The sequence below is a fragment of the Podarcis tiliguerta genome (assembly GCF_965153285.1).
Source record: "Podarcis tiliguerta genome assembly, chromosome: 14".
Taxonomy (NCBI): Eukaryota; Metazoa; Chordata; class Lepidosauria; order Squamata; family Lacertidae; genus Podarcis; species Podarcis tiliguerta.
This window is the reverse complement of record NC_139547.1, coordinates 644,129-663,693: the sequence shown is the minus strand read 5'-3', so window position 1 is coordinate 663,693 and position 19,565 is coordinate 644,129. Positions and strand designations below refer to the sequence as shown.

At 45.5% G+C, this 19,565-nt stretch overlaps 1 protein-coding gene across 4 annotated transcripts in view; it reads right to left on the bottom strand.

The window, feature by feature from the left end:
• Positions 1-14,214, bottom strand: part of ACSBG1 (acyl-CoA synthetase bubblegum family member 1) — a 34,763-nt gene extending 20,549 nt beyond the window's left edge. Inside the window, exons 1-4 of one of the 4 annotated variants that reach the window (XM_083412788.1) lie at positions 13,979-14,214; positions 11,321-11,382; positions 794-1,011; positions 160-248 (exon numbers count right to left, since the gene is read on the bottom strand). In XM_083412788.1, the coding sequence (XP_083268914.1) occupies positions 160-248; positions 794-1,011; positions 11,321-11,382; positions 13,979-14,001 (392 nt within the window). In that variant the 5' untranslated portion in view covers positions 14,002-14,214. Of the gene's footprint in view, positions 1-159; positions 249-793; positions 1,012-11,320; positions 11,401-13,978 lie in introns of all 4 variants that reach the window. The other 3 variants (XM_083412787.1, XM_083412789.1, XM_083412790.1) reach the window with 3 other exon arrangements.
• Between the last annotated feature and the right edge of the window lie 5,351 nt (positions 14,215-19,565).

Here is a 19,565-nt window from a genome sequence, read left to right as displayed (position 1 = left end):
AAATAAGAAAAATATAAGAGTAAAAAAAAATAAAATGAAATACTGGTGAGGTGGTGACATAATGGAATAAATGGTGGTTCCTTTTGTTTCTGATCTTGCAAAGCAAGGTTGGCTGAACAGTGCCTGAAATAAGTCCTGTATGCCTCCTCCAAAGCTTACCCAGCAAAAACAGCTCCCACGGCTGAAATGAACCATTCTGTGGAATTGAACCCAAGTATCGCTACACTGTGGAATCGCTCAAGGCCAAGCTGGAGAGAGAAAGAGAGAGAGAAGATAAAGCACATTTTTTTTGCAAAAGAAATAGGAGTCTGAATGCTGCCTGAGGTCAATAGGTGGGAAGTTCCAGCGTGCAGGTGCTGCTGCACTAAAAGATCAGTTTCCAGCACATGTGGAACTGGGATTATGTGGCACCTACAATAGTGCCAGTTCTGCAGATAGAAGCAATCTTGTAAGGCCATCTTGTAGGTCAGCTGGTCCCAAGTTGCTAGGGCTTGAAACACTAATAGAAACACTATGAGCTTGGCCCACTGGCACATCAGTAACCCCCCCCCCCCCGAGACACAGACAGCTTCTGGACCAGACATCTCTCAGGCTTGCTCTCAACGTTGGGGCTGTTGGTCTTCCTGCCAGGGACCTGCCCACCCTCCTAGGATGCTCGTCTGTTCTTATTGGGTGGCCTTATTGTTCACACCTCTCCTTAAGCTTTAAAAATTACTCTGAAAAGCAACCACACAAGAGCCACACCCCAAAGGACAGCATTTTGGATCTCCCGCTTCAGGCCCCCCAAGTTTACCTTCAGGAAGCTTTTAGCTGCTTTGCGAGAATAGTTGTAATACTCAGCAAAGGTGATCTTTTCCCATTCCCCATCCTTCTTGCTGACCATTGCATTGAGAGACCCATATTTCTCTAAGGATTCTTGAAACATCTGATGAACAGTTATGGGAGCTTGCAGACATGTGGGGTCCATCCTCAGCTTAACCAGCCCATCAGCAGACGTGGTCCAGAGAGGCACTGGGGAACAGGCAGAGAAATAGAAGACTGCTGCAGCACCCATGCATCTCCATGCAGACAATGAAATATTCTCTTGTGTTTTGCAGGAGCGGGGCCAGTCTGTATGACGCCCTGGGTCCCATCCAGATCTTGGGCTCTTGGGCCCAGGAGGACTGGAATCTCATGGAGGAGGTTGCTGGACTGGTCAGACAGGTTTCTTTGTAAGGCTAAGTGACCTTAGGGGGCCACTTAAGGGTCTTCATCAGCATATTTAAAAACCTGAGCTCAGTTGTAAGAGCTAACTGCCCTCCAGGCTATTGGGTGGCCTTTACTCCCACCCCCACTAGCTGCTTGGGAGGAGAACTGTGGGTAGAGTGGGGGGAGAGAGCTGAGCTGGAAGCAGGCAGAGGCAGATCTAGGCCAGTTCAGTTGCACAGGGCAGGGAGCCTTGCAGGCACTGCAGCAGATGCCACAACTATGGTGTCCAATGGAAGGCGAGAGGTGGGGGGCACCAGAGGTTGGCATCGCATAGGGGGCCACTGAAATCTGAGTTGCCAAGGTCTGCCATTGAATCCGGAGACCCAGAACCCTGCTTGTTCTGTGCTACTTCTCAAGCTGAGACTAATGGAGAAGCAACATCTGTTGGGGCGTGTTATGTACTGAGTTGAATAGGATCCAAACTGCAGCAGTCTGATTGGTCCTAGAACAATAGGATCCAAATTGCAGCAGTCTGATTGGTCCTAGAACAATAGGATTCAGAATGCAGCAGTCTGATTGGTCCTAGAGCAATAGGATTCAGAAAGCAGCAGTCTGATTGGGCCTAGAACAATGCAGCAGTATGATTGGTTGGCAGGAACCACCCAATCATGCTCCAGATATAAGTGAATCCACAACCTGATTGGCTTACAGTAGAATTCCAGAATTAGCCAATCATGTGCAGCCCATTGTGTAAATAATGTATATAAAGCAGATACTTTGAGGGGACTCACCACTATGAGCTGAATAAAGAGCATGAAATCACTTTGCGACTCTGAGTACGGTATATTTCCCTGGCGACGAAGGTGGGATCATGCTGAGCTGACTGCCACACACAGCACCGCAGCACCGCCACCTGCCGCACCGCTGCCTCGCACCGTGTATCCAGGCTTCAGCCCCAGGACACAAGGAACTCAGAATGGCAACCGACAGCAGCTTCTCGCCATTCAACCCAGCATCTGGAGACTGGGAAGCGTACGCCTCCCGTTTCACCTTCCTCCTAGAAGCCGAAGGGGTCACCGATGAAGAAGACGCCAAGAAGAGGGCGATATTCTTCAGCGTCTGCGGAGAGGAGACGTTTGAAATCACCCGCGCTCTCCTTGCACCTGAAGACGTCGCTACTGTTCCATACAAAACAATAATGGAACAGCTGAAGGGGCACTTTTCGCCGCAGCCCTCAGTGGTGGCTCGTCGAAATGCCTTCTACGCTAAGCGGCAAGCCCTTGGGGAAACCATAACTGTGTTTGTGACCTCTCTCTGCCAAGCTGCCCAGTTCTGCAACTTCTCAGATCAGAGCTGGAGAACATGCTTCAGGACGGCCTCGTTGATGGCCTGAAGGATGAGAAGCTGCAACGACACCTCTACGCTAAGAAGGACCTAACGTTCCAGGTCGCTCTGGAGGAGGCCCTGGCAACGGAAGCTGCCAAGAGGTTGACGCAAGAGGCACGGCCGAGCCTGCCATCCCAACTGAGGGTCCACCATGAAGACCTCACCGACGACTCAGGATCTGACAGGGAGGAGCTGCACCGAGTACAGCAGTGCACTCAAGCAGCCCACATACCACAGCTGCCTCAACGAGAAGGAGGGAACCGCGCAAGCTGCGGGGAAAGTCACGAGAGGAGGACCTGCCGTTTCCGCAACACAGAGTGCAGGCATTGCAGAAAATCGGGACACATCGCCTGGGTGTGTCGAGCTCAGCCCACCCGACGCCAGGCATCAGATGACCAATCCAAGAGCCCCAGGTCCCAGGGCCCAACGCACCAAGGCGACTCAACGGAGCTCACGGACTTCCAGGTATACCAGTTGCCCCACCCCAACGTAGAGAAAATTTATGTAGAGGTACAGATAGAGGGGGCCCCATGCCGCATGGAGCTTGACACAGGTTCAACTCTATCCATAATCTCGGCAAGGACCTTAAGGAAACTGTGTCCTACTGGGGGTCCCAAACTCAGGCCGGCCCCATTCACCCTCCGGGACTTCCAGAAACGTAAGGTCCCCACAATGGGGGTGGGGACCTTCAGGGTGCAATACCGAGGGCGGACGCGGCAACTGGACTTGCTTGTGGTCAAGGGCCCCTACATTAGCTTACTGGATTGGCATGGTTAGGACCACTGGGGCTAGCCATCACCGGGGTGAACCACACTACCTTACAAGTGGACGTGGACGCCATATGCAAGGAATTTCCAGGGGTTTTCGATGGGAAATTGGGACAGTATACGGGGCCCCCCCATTGCTCTACAGCTTGACCCCGCAGTACGACCGGTCAGGCTCAAGGCCCGCTGGGTCCCATTCGCCCCGAAACCCCGTATAGATGAGGAATTGGACCGGCTCGTGGAGCAAGGAGTGCTGGAGCCGGTGCCTAATGCCCCCTGGGAAACCCCAATTGTCACACCCGTCAAGCCTAATGGTTCGGTTCCGACCTCATCTGCACAGACTACAAATGTACCATAAACAAGGCCCTCACGGCCCATGCATACCCAGTGCCAGTGGTCAGCCATGTCCTTGCCACCCTGGCTGGGTCGAAAATTTTTGGCAAGCTGGACTTGGCCCAAGCATATCAACAGCTGCCAGTAGATGAGGCCACAGCAGAGGCACAGACGATTGTGACGCACAGAGGAGCATTCAGGGTAAAGCGGCTGCAATTCGGTGTCAGTGTGGCACCAGGCATATTCCAGAATCTAATGGACTCACTCCTTAAAGGGATTCCTGGCGTCACCCCCTTCTTCGATGATGCGTTGATTGCCGGGCCCACACCAGAGGAGTTTGAGGACCGCCTCCGCACCATTCTGCACCGTTTCCAGACGGCGGGTCTCAAGGTGAAGCGGGGAAAATGTCTACTAGGAGTGCCTCAGGTGGACTTTCTGGGATTTATGGTGGACGCAGAAGGGGTCCACCTGACTGGGGACAAGGTACGGGCCATTTGTGATGCCCCAGCGCCCAAGAGCAAGACTGAACTTCAGGCCTTCTTGGGAGTATTGAACTTGTAGCATTCCTTCCTTCCTTCCTTCCCCACAAGGCGGCGGTAGCGGAGCCCCTACACAGACTCCTGGACAAGCGGGCCCCTTGGGTGTGGGGCCAGCGCCAGGAGGCCGCATTCCAGGCAGTCAAGGACTTGCTTGTCTCAAACTCGGTCTTGGCACACTTCGACGAGAAGCTGCCGGTGGTGCTAGCATGCGACGCCTCGCCCTATGGCATTGGTGCTGTTCTGGGACACCAACTCCCGGATGGAAGAGAGGTACCGGTAGCATACTTTTCCCAGACACTCAACGCAACCGAGCGGAACTACTCGCAAATAGACAAGGAGGGGCTGGCAATTGTGAAGGGAGTAAAAAAAATCCATGATTTCTTGTACGGGCAGCCCTTCACCGTGGTGACTGACCACAAGCCGTTGCTTGGCTTGTTTGCCCCCGAAAAGCAGACCCCCCAAGTGCTGTCTCCTTGCGTCCTCAGGTGGTCAATTTTCCTTCCCAGCTACCAGTATGCACTGATTCACCGCCCGGGGAAGGCGATGGGCCATGCGGCCACCCTCAGCAGGCTACCACTACCAGAAACAGGCCCCGACCCAGCACCTGCACAAGAGGTTATGAGCCTGGAGCTGCTTCCCGACTGCCCCATTCAGGTACAAGAAGTTGCACACCATTCCAAGAAAGATAGGGTCTTCTCCCAGGTCCTGGACTGAGTGTGGAGGGGATGGCCCAGCAGCAGCCCTGGGCCAGAATTCGCTGGCTACACAACCTGCAAACATGAATTGTCAGCCCACAAGGGGTGCCTGTTATGGGGAAGCAGGGTCGTTGTTCCCCAGCCCCTCCGCAAAAGGGTCCTCACAGCCTTACACGAGACACACCCAGGGGTAGTAAGAATGAAGGCCCTGGCCAGGAGTTATGTGTGGTGGCTGGGGATCGACGGAGAGATAGAGGCCTGGGTCAAACACTGCCAGGCCTGCCAAGAATCCCACCCAGATCCCCCAAGGGCCCCAGTCCAGTCCTGGGAGTCCGCCCGAGCACCATGGTCACGCCTGCATGTGGACTTCGCTGGCCCCTTTCAGGGGAAAACATTCTTCATAGTGGTGGACTCCTACACCAAATGGCTGGAAGTCGCACTGGTACCGTCCACTTCTACATCTGCAGCCATCCGGGTACTACGCAGGCTGTTTGCAACCCATGGGCTCCCTGACACTCTCGTCTCAGACAACGGGACTGCATTTACGCCAGGAGAATTCCAAACCTCCACAGCGCAGAACGCCATCCGCCACATCCGTTCGGCGCCATTCCACCCTGCCACCAATGGCCAAGCAGAACGCATGGTGCGGACCACCAAGGACACCCTTCGCCGCATGACGCAAGGGGATTGGGAGTTCCGCCTTGCCACATTCCTTCTAGCACAGCACAGCACCCCCAGCTCAATGACTGGCCGGAGCCCCGCTGAATTACTAATGGGTCGGCACCTTGCAATCAGATTGGACCGCCTTCACCCCGATAGAGCTCAGGATGAGGTAGTGGTGGGGGAAGGCAGGAACCCCCGGACCTTCGAGGCCCAGGACCCAGTGTACGCAAAGAATTTTGGGGCAGGCCCACCCAGCATGGATACCCGTCACAGTCACCAGGGTCACTGGCCCCGTGTCGTACGAGGTGCTAACGGATGGGGGGCAATGCTGGGGCCGCCACTGCGACCAGATACGGCGACGATTCCCGGGAGAAAACCAGGAGGAGGAAAGGTCAGAGGAGTCCCAAGGGAACAGAGGGGCAGTGAGGCCCATAGAGCAGGAGGGGCCAGCAGGTGAGGCAGAATCAGTAAATACAGAGAGGACCCGCGAAGCCGAAAGGACACCGGAACCAGAACCACGACTGAGCGAGCCGGTTGCGCCAGACCAAACAGGCCCATCACAGCCAGCATCCTTGGAACACGAGCCAGAAGCTGAACCCCGGACCAGGGAACACCACAGGCCGCAACGCACACGTAGGCCGCCAGCGTACCTCGAGGACCATGAATGCGACCTCCCGGGCAGGACTGGAACTTAGAGGGGAGGGGTGTTATGTACTGAGTTGAATAGGATCCAAACTGCAGCAGTCTGATTGGTCCTAGAACAATAGGATCCAAATTGCAGCAGTCTGATTGGTCCTAGAACAATAGGATTCAGAATGCAGCAGTCTGATTGGGCCTAGAACAATGCAGCAGTATGATTGGTTGGCAGGAACCACCCAATCATGCTCCAGATATAAGTGAATCCACAACCTGATTGGCTTACAGAAGAATTCCAGAATTAGCCAATCATGTGCAGCCCATTGTGTAAATAATGTATATAAAGCAGATACTTTGAGGGGACTTTCATTCATTCCTTCTCACCACTATGAGCTGAATAAAGAGCATGAAATCACTTTGCGACTCTGAGTATATTTCAGGGCGTTAATGCTGTGAGCCCCTCCATCTTAGGCTCAGGTTCTATATGTGTGCAACTAAAACCACACATCCTCAAGACACCACCATCTCCAAGGAAACGGAGCCCTGGAATCCCTGAAGTTTCTCCATGCTTAGCGATTGAGCGGCACATAACAATTTTCTCATTAATGATGTCTCAGTGCTTGCCACCCATTCTACAGGCAGCTTATTCTGCTATAGAGAAGGTGGGATTTGGCATTTAGATGCAATTCCTCACTGTCAAGATTTTTAAAGGAATAAAAACTACGAAAGCTTGGAGCGCTAAGAAGGTAAGAGCTCTGCTGAGTAAGTCTAAATATCCATTAGGGTCTAATGTCCTGCCCCCCCCCCAGTAGCCAACCAGTTGCCAGCAGGAAGCCCAGGCTTGAAGGCAATAGTCCTCACTTCTTGTTCATGTTTACCCCTGCTGCCTGATATTCAGAGGTATACTGTATTTGTACATGGAGGTTCCATTCTTATCATAGCTAATAAGAAGGGGATTAATATGACAGCTAAAAATGGGAATTTATTTAAAGACAATTATGAAAAATGCTGGACGGAAGTGAAAAAAGATTTAGAAATTTGGTCATATTTGAAGCTTTCACTGCTAGGCCGTATTGCTGCGATAAAAATGAATGTATTGCCTAGAATGTTGTTTTTGTTTCAAACATTGCAAGTCATGGACAAAATGGATTGTTTCAAGAAGTGGCAGAGAGACATTTCTAGATGTGTCTGGCAGGGCAAGAAGCCTAGAATAAAATTTAAAATATTAACGGATGCAAAAGAAAGAGGTGGATTTGCCCTGCCAGACCTCAAACTGTATTATGAATCAGCAGCTTTCTGCTGGCTGAAAGAATGACTGCTTCTTGAAAACACAGACATTTTGGATCTAGAATGTTTTAATAATGCATTTGGATGGCATGCATATTTGTGGTATGATAAGGTCAAAGTGCATAAAGCATTTAAAAACCATATTGTCAGGAAAGCATTGTTTAATGTCTGGATAAGATATAAAGATCTACTTGAAAATAAAACCCCAAGGTGGTTGTCACCGATGGAAGCGAAGGCTCTGAAAAAGCTCGATATGGAGGCCAAATGGCCGAAATATTGGGAAATCTTGGAACAAGAGGGAGATAAATTGAAATTGCAGAGTTTTGAAAAGTTAAAAAACGAAGTGCAAGACTGGCTTCATTATTATCATATAATGGAGGCATATAAATTGGATAAGAAAATTGGCTTCCAGGTGGAAAAATCAAAATTGGAAACAGAATTGCTAGAACCCAAAACTAAGATCTTGTAAAAAATGTATAACTTGCTGCTGAAATGGAATACTCAGGATGAAACAGTAAAATCTGCTATGATTAAATGGGCACAAGATGTTGGGCACAACATAATGATGGCTGACTGGGAACAGTTATGGACCACAGGTATGAAATTTACAGCATGTAATGCCTTAAGAGAGAATATCATGAAAATGATATACAGGTGGTACATGACACCAGTCAAGCTAGCAAAAATCTATCATTTGCCCGATAATAAATGCTGGAAATGTAAAGAAACTGAAGGTACTTTTTTTCACCTTTGGTGGACGTGCCCAAGGATTAAGGCTTTCTGGGAGATGATTTACAATGAAATGAAAAGGTATTTAAATATACCTTTCTGAAGAAACCAGAGGCATTCCTCCTGGGCATGGTTGGCCAATTTGTGTTAAAGAAGGATAGAACTTTCTTTATGTATGCTACAACGGCAGCAAGAATACTTATCGCGAAGTATTGGAAGACACAAGAATTACCCACTCTGGAAGAATGGCAGATGAAGGTGATGGACTATATGGAATTGGCGGAAATAACCAGCAGAATCCGAGACCAGGGAGAAGGGTCAGTGGAAGAAGGTTGGAAGAAATTTAAAGACTACTTACAGAAACACTGTAAAATTAATGAATGTTAGAATGATGCTGGATTGAAGTTAAGTGGGATTTTTTAGCAGCAATGTTAAGGAATATGTAAAAATGGATTGCTAATAGGTGATAATTTAAAGCTATAATATGTTAAGATAAAAGATTAAGATAAAATTAAAGAGGGAAAGGATTTGCTGAATTAATCAACTGAATTGAAATGCAAGAAAGGGAGGTGTGGGGAGGTTGGGGAAACAAGTAAATGAAAGATATGATATGGAAAGATTGATTTGCTTTTAACTGTTTCTATCTTCTTCTTCTCTTTACTTCTTTTTTACTTTTTTACTTTTTTCCTTCTTTTTTCTAATTTTTGTAACATATTGAAAACTTTAATAAATATATTTTTTTAAAAAAAAAATCATAGCTAATAAGAGCCCAAGATTCAGACCAAAGGTCCATCTAGTTCAGGGCCCTGTTTCGCACAGAGGCCAACCCAACACCAGGAGTGAGGTAGCAAATTCAAAAGTGTGGGGTCCTTCACAATAGTCACAGCCATGACCCTTCTAAGATTGTGCAACCTTCTAAGATGATACAATAATCTTATAAATAATAATAATAATAATAATAATAATAATAATAATAATAATAATAATAATAAGGAATTCATTAGAATGATCCTTGCTACATGTTGCCTTTCACCAAGATCTGCTATTTGCTGTGCACATACTGGGCAAAGGACGCAGGCTGCTCCAACATCACTTTCAGAGTGACCTAAGTCGTATTTCCCTGGAAGTTCCACTGCATGTCACAGAACTTGCTGCATCCCATTGTCTGGAAATGGAGGCACTGAATGTTTTCGGAGTTCCTGAATGCTCAACTTTGGAGCATGCAGTGGCTAAACAGCTCCCCTCTTATGTTGGTGGGGTGACTCCAGGGCCCTGGAGACTGGGATATTGCAGAGACCCCACTGCAGAAAGAGCAAAAGGTCTTCAGCCCCCACCCCCAACCCAGGACCACGGCCCGATGCCCAAAAGTGCAACGCATAAGAAGGAGCCTCTCTCCTGCAGCTGCAACTCAGATGCATCACTGCCTCCAAACGAGGAGGTGCTACAGAGCCATGTGTTTTATTTCATGGCTGTGCTAGAGTGCGACAAAGTGAAGGGATCCAGAAAGTGGCAGGGAGGGAGGACTTGGATCCATGGAGGGGAGACAGACATTTGGTAAGCATGGAGGTAGAGGGTTTGGCAGTCAGAATAGGACAAGGCTTAGCCCAACAACAACACACTTAGTTCTCAAGTAGCCCCCAGAGCAGCACTTGTTTCTAACCCATGGAGGGGGGGGGGAGTGCTACTCGACTCTTACTTCAACAAGGAGGCGGGAAGGAAAGAAAGTTTGAGAGTCCCTTTTGGAATGTGCTGCATCCTCAGCTGAGAGAAAAACTAAGGCGAAGATCATTTTGCCACCAAGGCATGGAAAGGGAGAACAAATCCCCCAAAGAAAGGCAGAGGGAAAGTTTGCATTTTTCCAGGGAAGGAAAGCCAGGGAGGAAGGCAGCAGAGGATTTGAAAGGGATTGGAAACTCTTTGGTGGAGCTACTCTGGATTGCCACCGCCATTCAAAACGGGGCCTCTGTATCCCTGAGCTAGACATTCCTGTGGGTCCCTCTTGTTTGGAATTGTTGAAGGTGCAAAACCCGTTTGTTTGTTTCCCCCCCAGGTGGGAGATAACAATATTTGAATGCTCTTCCATATAAGAACTTCCTGAAGCCAGGACAAAGGATCTGGCCTTGTCCTCTCATTGCTGTGCCACGGTTCTACGTGCACAAAGTCATTCATGTGGGACAGCGGTGAGGAACATGCAGCCCAGTGGCACACTTTATCCTCAGTATATACCTTTTTGTGTGCATTATTTGGTGGGAAAACTGCATTGCAAAATTAAACAAAGTACAAATTTCAAAGGATGGCTGGGTTTCTGTGAGAATACTGTTTGGGGAAGTAGAGATAGTTTTGCCTTTCAATGCAGACTGATTCAAACTGCCCCCCCCCCCCCCTTAGGGAACCCAATGCTGGATCAGACAGGATTTTGGTCTGATCCAAGAGGGCTGTTCTCACCACTGAGGAAGCTGTCGCACACAAAGGAGGAACAGACACAATGGGGAAGCCCTTCTGAGCCCCAGAAGCAAGGAAGCCCCTTTTTAAAGCTGGCTCTGTTCAAAAATGGCAAAATGCTCCCATAGCAAGAAATGGCAGAGTGCCATCAAAACCCTGCACAAAGTTGTTGAGGAACAGAAAAGCCATTCTAGGTCCCCACAAAAGCTCCTTTATTCTGCAGACACCGACAACTAGTTCATTTTTGGCTTTTTCCTGATTATGCTTTGAGCAAGAGAGGTCGCAGACCACAAGAGGGGAAAGGAGCCGCATTTGAAACTCTGTGCGCACAGCAGGGAGAGGTATGAAACTCAGGTTAACAGTATAAAAAGTTACCACGGACAAATCCAGAAGGCTCCCATCCAACTTATGTGGGAGAAAGTGCCGGTGCACTCAGGAGGCGGTTTGGGCTGCTCTGTAGGCGCAGGAATAGGTTGCGTTTGCTGCGCTTTAGCAGTTGCTCTCCCCCCACGCTTACCTGCAGCAAAGATGGGTGCTACACCTGGAGCAGGTTAATTGGCCTCTTGTGCGTCCTCCTCCACTCCCCCCTTTCACAGAAGGCCCAATTAGGCAATTATGGACTACACTGTGGGCATCCCCTTTGCTGACATATGCTTACCTGAGGAATCTTCTTGCCCTGTTCCAGATTTTTTCCAGTTGTTTTGTGCTTCTGACAAATTCCTGAAGGGGGAAGAAAGTCTGTAGGCAGAGTTTTGCATGGACTCAGAAGAAGCACATCACCAAAAGAAAAAAGGAGATAGATTTGCATAAAATGTGGTTGAAAAGGAATGTTTTCACCTGGTGCCTAACAACATGAAGTGAAGGCGCCAGGTGAGCCTCTCTGGGGAGAGCATTCCACAACTGAGGAGACACCACAAAAAAGGCCCTTTCTCATGTTGCCACCCTCCAGATTTCTCAAGGAGGCAGCACACAAAGAAGGGCCTCAGAGGTTCATAGGGAGAGGCAGTCCTTGAGGTATGGTGGTCCTGAGCTGCATAATAATTTCAGTCTTATATTCATTGTTCAGGTAAGCCCAGGGTGGCTGGCCCTGCTCATTAATCTCCAGGATGGGCAGGACAATTTATCTGACAGTGACCTGGTTTGGGAGAAGTTGGGAACCGCAAGGGGCGTTGCAAGCTCTATGCCCAGCAAAGCACCCTGCATTTGGTTGGCAGAGCTGCTTTCTGAGTGGGGATTAGCTGCATGATTGAGTTCCCCATGGGGAACTGGGCCCCACAGCCAACCCCACACCCAATCCAGCTGTGCCTTGCCTTGCCACTTGCCACACTCCCAATGTCACACATCAGACACCATTATTTTTCTCCAGGTCTTTGGCTCTTAATTATCCTTGGTGGGATGTTCTAATCCTGCCTTTTAAAAACAGAACTGTCTTTTAGATTTCTTTCTTTTATGACAGTTTCAACATATGTGTTTGTTTATATGTTGTAAGTTGCTTTGAATTACCTTGGTTAAAAAAAACCAAACAACAACAACAAATTATTATTGTTGTTGTTGTTGTTGTTGTTGTTGTTGTTGTTATTTTATTTATAACCCGCCCGTCTAGGACTCTGGGCGGCTTCCAAAAGAATATTAAAATACTGTGATACATCAAACATTAAAAGCTTCCCTAAACAGGGCTGCCTTCAGATGTCTTCTAAAAGTCTGGTAGTTGTTGTTCTCTTTGACATCTGGTGGGAGGGCGTTCCACAGGGAGGGCGCCACTACCGAGAAGGCCCTCTGCCTGGTTCCCCGTAACTTGGCTTCTCGCAGTGAGGGAACCGCCAGAAGGCCCTCAGTGCTGGACCTCAGTGTCTGGGTAGAATGATGGGGGTGGAGACGCTCCTTCAGGTATACTGGACCGAGGCCGTTTAGGGCTTTAAAGGTCAGCACCAACACTTTAAATTGTGCTCGGAAACGTACTGGGAGCCAATGTAGGTCTTTCAAGACCGGTGTTATATGGTCTCGGCGGCCGCTCCCAGTCACCAGTCTAGCTGCTGCATTCTGGATTAGTTGTAGTTTCCGGGTCACCTTCAAAGGTAGCCCCACATAGAGCGCATTGCAGTAGTCCAAGCGGGAGATAACCAGAGCATGCACCACTCTGGCGAGGCAGTCCACGGGCAGATAGGGTCTCAGCCTACGTACCAGATGGAGCTGGTAAACAGCTGCCCTGGATACAGATTTGACCTGTGCCTCCATGGACAGCTGTGAGTCCAAAATGACTCCCAGGCTGCGCACCTGGTCCTTCAGGGGCACAGTTACCCCATTCAGGACCAGGGAATCCTCCACACCTGCCCGCCTCCTGTCCCCCAGAAACAGTACTTCTGTCTTGTCTGGATTCAATCTCAATCTGTTTGCCGCCATCCATCCTCCAACCACCTCCAGAGACTCATAAATAATAATAGTAACAACAACAACAACAACAACAACATAATGGTGTCTAGTATAGAAAATCAGTGCAAATTATGTTGTTGTTGTTGTTACTATTATTATTTTTTTGTTGTTTGGTTTTTTACTCCCATAACAGCAATTTTTGCTGCTTTGTGTACATGTATGTGGTTTGCAGAATACCTTGCGATTTTACAAAACCTTTCCCATTCCCTGCCTGCCCCTTTCTGCATGCATTCTTATGACTTGGCTTCACTCCCAACTGAGCAGCACTTGTTTCCATGTCGGAATGCAAATTGCTACTTTCCCCACTTCATTCTCTCCTGTTCTATTTTCTCCATTTACTGGTTTCAGGTGGGGGGGGGTGGGGGGGATAGTATCACATCTATGTACTAACATACATAGTATGCTAATATTAGAAGGTTCAGCAACTTATAATTATTGCTTGCTTGTTGTTGTTGTTCAAAAAAAAAAAGGTGCAAAGTAGCTATTTTTTGAAGGGCAAAAGATCTCTTTCCCAAGTCAATGTCAGCAAATGAGAAACGGTGCGCAAACTTCCATGTCCTTCCATTGACAAAGAATTCCTTGTTTGGTTATCCTTGTTACCAGTTTTAAATGAGCAACCCATAGCCTGCTGATTTACAGGGAGCGTTCGCTGAAATCTACAACATTTACTACTTGTTGTCATGGAATGAGAGAGTACACTCATTTAATTTCTTACAAGAGCAGAATCAGGTCCATGCTCTCAGAATGCACAGAAAATCAACCCTCCTCATGTTCACTCAAATGCAAGCCCCGCTGCGTTCAGTAGGACTCTAGCTGGTAAGTTTGCATTGGACTGCAGCCACCATTTCTTAGGAAAGAAATATCAAATTTACAAAAATTACTTTACCTGATTCCATTGCTTTCGGTCATTCTCTCTCCGCTTATTGTTTTATCCTTGATGGGAGTTGGGGGAGAGGTGCCACTTCTTTGGCAGACGAATGCTGGCTTCAAATATGCTAAGAGTTTTGTATGGCCAGGCAGAAATAAGCTGATACGACTTAGGAAACCAAGAGCAAATGGTCACTTTCTTAGTCAAAGACGTAATGCAATAGGAGGAGACTCAGAGTTCCTAGGAGCCATTTCTCACTGACCATGCTAAAAAATGTATCAGTGCTTGGATGGTGTTCAACAGTTACAACTTTCCTTTGCCTTTCTTTAATATCCATGAGAAGAATGTCAATGAGACTGCTGCTTTTTAAGATGCAAATTCTCTCTCTCGCTCGCTCCCCCCCCCCCCTTCTAATCTTTGGTTCAAATTATTCCAGTTCTCTTATTTGAATATTATATTTTGTAGGATAGTGAGTGGTTCTCTTTCTATAGGACAGAACTGGAACTCAGTCACTGACTTGGGGGAAAGGGTGTTGAAATTCTTAAGGCATTTCTGCAACAGACCGACAGAAAGATGGAATGTGGGGCACACATCATTCAAAACCCAGATTCATACTGCTTAATCTCAGCATGGGAGACTCTGCAGCTATTGTGCAAAATTCGTGAAATGAAGTCCTCCAGCTCTTACACAACAGCAACATGGATGTTTGTTCAGATTAGGGGTGACTAACATAGCTTCAAGAACTCCAAGATTTGGAGGCGGGGAAAAACTTAAGGAGGGGTGCAAAACAGAAGGGCTGATCTGGCTAAGTGTGCAGCAGACAAGTGAGGGAAACAAAAGACCTGGGGGGGGGGGGGAGGCGGAATGGAGTATTGTGGGAAAGGGCATGGCAGGCTGGTTGGCAGGAATACTGAACAGGGGAACTTCACATTGCAATGTTTTGTTGCAAGCTGTGTGTTGTGTGTGAATCAGAAAAGTTTTCTCGTATTGGAAACCATGCTTGGTGTCGTCGTCCCCCCATTTCCCTCTACTGTTCTGCTGTCCAATGATTTCATATCATAGAATTGTAGAGTTCATAACCACTTGAGGTTTTATTTACATTTAAGCACTATGCAAATTAAATAAATAACCTAAAATGACTAAATAAAGTGTGTGCAATGAAGGGGGAAAATATAACTTTTTAATATTAAAAAAATGCACAAAATTTCACTGTAACAGTAACAATCCCCAAGATAATTTTAATATAATATCAGAGAATGTGTTTGTTTGTTTTTAAAGTTTACCACATGATTGCCAGCTCTCTAACTATACCAAATGCTAAGCAAGCCAGTATAGCACCTGCGAGGAGACAGTTGCATGGTGAGGGTGCCACAACCAAAAGCCCCAAGATCTCTCATTGGCCAGTCTCTCATTGGCCAATGCAGCAAAAAGACCCATGTGAGGCAGCCCTTGGAGAGGCGGATGCAGACACATCTTGTGCAAATCAAAAGTTCAGCAACAGAGGAGCAGGTTTTTCTTTCTTTTCTTTTCTTTCTTTTCAAATTTTTGTATATGAAATTTTACAATTTAGTATTCAACACATTTATCATATAAATGAGGGAAAAAGAAAACAAAACCCCTCCATCCTGTGACTTCCCTCAACTTCCCCTTCTGATTCTTTAAATATTTGCTACTTCTGCTTAATTTTTATCTTATTTTTATGATCTTTTAGCTAAATGCTCTTATGTTCTTATCATTTTTATACCAAATTTCTTTCAAATTACATCTTACACTTAATTAATTTCCATGTTGTTGTTTCTTAACCTTTACACTTGTTTTCTTAGTTGTGTTTCCTCAAATCCTGCTAGTGAGTCCATTTCTTTACAATATTTCTGTAGATACAACATGAATCGTTCCCAATCTTTTTTTTAAGTCTTCATTATCATTGTCTTCCCGTGAGTTTTGTTTTTCCAGCGTATTCCATAAGTTTGACTTGCCATTCTTCTTTCGTCGGTATCTTGTCCTCTTTCCATTTTTGAGCTAGTAGAATCCTAGCTGCCACTGCAGAATACATAAACAACTTCTTCCGCTCTTTTGGCAATTCCTGTCCAATTCCACCACATCTGTGGCGAAGCTGCATGCTCCGCTACCGGGGGTGGAGAGCAGGCGGGAGCATGACTGGCGCCCCTAGGGGGCGGGACGCGTATCCTGAGGGTGTGGTATGCCTCCCGTAAGGGCGTGGCACGTGTTCTGGGGGTGTGGCGTGCCGTCTGGGGGGGCGTGGTGCCCGGTGCACGCGGGGTACACAGCGTGTGTCCAGGGGGGTGCTGTGATGGCACCCTACCGGAATAGTGGTGCCAGGGGCGGTTCACTTCCTCCGCTCCCCCGTCCCTCCACCAGTGCACCACATGTGATAAAACATACCTTCTTTCTCTTTACACTTCCAGCACTTATTGGAGCTTGTTCTATACATTTTTACAAGTTTAACAGGAGTCATATACCATCAATACATCGTTTTCATATACAAGTAGTTCTCTTTCAAAGTTATACAGTCAGTAAATTTTAAATCCAATTGCCATAATTTTCCCCAATCTCCCATTTGTATGTTATGTCCTAAATGTTGTGCCCATTTAATCAATACACATTTAACCTCTTCATCTTTGGTTTCCCATTCTAGCAATAAATTATACATCTTCAGTAATTTGGTATTGTCATCTATAATTTCTCTTTGAACTCTAGATAAAGTATAACTGAATCCTTTCTTTTTATCTTCTTTAAATATCTCATTTACTTGGAAATACAGTGGTACCTTTGGTTACATACGCTTCAGGTTACATATGCTTCAGGTTACACACTCCGCTAACCTAGAAATAGTGCTTCAGGTTAAGAACTTTGCTTCAGGATAAGAACAGAAATTGGGCTCCAGCAGCGCGGCGGCAGCAGGAGGCCCCATTAGCTAAAGTGGTGCTTCAGGTTAAGAACAGTTTCAGGTTAAGAACGGACCTCTGGAACGAATTAAGTACTTAACCCGAGGTACCACTGTACTGCAACCAGTCATTGACATGTTCTCAAATCTCTTAACAATCTTTCAGTTTTAATTTCCCTTCTTTTTCTGGTAAGCCATTTTTCTTTCCTTTTTTTTTTAATTTTTATTAATGTTGCTTCTCTTGGTGACAACCACCACGGGGTCTTTTGTTCTAATAAATCTTTATATCTTTCCCAGACTTTTAGAAGTGATCTCCTAATTATATGATTGTAAAATTCTTTATACACTTTCCCTTTATCATACCACAAATACGCATGCCACCCAAATCTGTTATGTCTTTCGAAGTCTAACAGATCTCTATTTTCTAATTTAATCCAGTCCCAGATCCAAGCAATTCAAGCAGCTTCGTAATATAAGTTAAAATCTGAAAGAGAGAAACCTCCTCTATTTTTGATATCCGTAAGTAATTTATATTTTATACTTGGTTTCTTCCCTTTCCAGATAAATTTTGTAATATCTCTTTCCCATTTCTTGAAGCATGCTGCATTACTTATAACCGGTACTGACTGAAATAAAAATAACATTTTTGGCAATACGTTCATCTTGATCACTGCAATTCTTCCTAACAATGATAAATTCATTCTCCCCCATATTTCTAAATTCCTTTTTATTTCATCCCATTTTTTTTCATAATTGTCTTTAATAATGTTAATGTTTTTGGTTGTCAACCAAATTCCTAAATATTTTGCTTTTTTATGGATCTCTATTTCTATATTCTGCTGTAGTTCTTTATCCTTTTCTGATAGATTTTTCACCAACAGCTTTGTCTTATTTTTATTCAACTTAAAACCTGTTACTTGCCCAAATTTCTGTATTTTTTCTAAAACGTTTGGAAGAGAATTATTAGGGTCCTCAACTGTAATTCCAAGGTCATCTGCATATGCCTCTATGTCTTTTTCCCCACCGTAATTCCTCTAATGGTTTCATCTGCCCTGATGTTTCTTGTCAGGACTTCTAGAATCAAAATAAATTATAAAGGTGATAATGGACATTCCTGTCTTGTTCCTTTCTGTATCTTACAATTATCTGTTACCAGCTGATTTACAATTAGTTTGGCTTTTTGATCAGAGTTTTCTCCAAAATTCATTTCTTCAGGGACTTTTTTTCATAAATTCCCATGAAACATTATCAAACACTTTTTCAGCATCTATAAACATCAACGCTGCCTGTTTTTCATTTCTTACTTCCAGGTATTCTATCACATCTATGATATTTCTTATATTATCCTTCATTTGTCTCCCCGGAAGAAAACCTGCCTGACCGTGATGTATAAATTCCTCCAATATTGTTTTCCTCCTATTAGCCAATATACTGGCAAACAGTTTATAATCGTTATTTAATAGCGAAATCGGTCTATAATTTTTTATTGAGGTCAAGTCTGTCTCTTGTTTTGGGATTAGGGTTATATACTCCTCTCTCTTTCATTCAAAATGAATGAAAATTTCAATCATTGTAGCTTGTAATGGTGCTAATAATTGTTTATTTATTTTTTAATAATATTTGGCTGATATTCCATCCAGTCCTGGCGATTTCCCTGTTTTTGCCCGATCAATTACTTCCAATACCTCTGAAGTTGTTATTGGGGCATTTAGAATTACTAATTTCTCATCTGTGATTTTTGGTAATTTGCTTGCTCTCATATATTCCTCTATTTCAATCTTCTTTTCTAGTCCTGTCCTATATAGATCTGTGAAATTTTTGAAAAATTATTTCCTAATCTCCTTATCTATAAGTTTTTCCTTAACTTTAATTTTACTTATAGTATTTTTCATCTCATTTTTATTTAATTGCCATGCCAACAACTTCCCTGGTTTGTTAGCATTCTCATAATATTTTTGTTTCATTTTTTTTAATTTTCCAGTCTAATTCTTTACTAATGATCATTGAATATTGTGTTTGTAATAATTTAATAGCTTGCTTTGTACTCTCTTTATTTGGTTTGTTTATTAACTCTTTCCATTTTTATCAGAGCCTCTAAAATTTCCCTTTTCTTCTGCTCCCTCACCTTCTTTTGGTATGCATTTTGTTGAATAAAAAACCTCTCATCACAGCCTTACTGGCATCCCTAACAATCTGAAGGTCTGTTCCTTTTTTAAAAATTTAGCTCAGAATAATCCCCTAATATTTTCTGTTTTCTCTAACAGATTCTGATTGTCTAACAAATCTTCATTCAATCTCCATCTCAGAGTGGAATGTTTTTCATTTTGCAATTCTAAAATTAATGGATTGTGTTCTTGGCCTTATTTCTTTTTCTTTTCTTTTCTCTTAATTCCAATTCTTTAGAGAGCCACATTGCATGACTTCTTGCACTACTTTCGTAGACATGTGAAAAGACTGTAAACTCTCTATCTAATGCAGGGGTCGGCAAGGTTTACTGGCCATGGGCCGAATCACTCTCACGGAGATCATCCGTGGGCCAGACTGGCGCAGCACAAATGCAAAAATTGCATTTGCACATGTCTGCGGCGGCGGAAATCAATTTTGCGCATGCCCAGATGCCAAAATTGTGCCTGTGCGGAAGCGATTTTTGGTGTCTGGACATGCACAGGCACGATTTCTGGCGCCGCTTGGTGAGTCCCT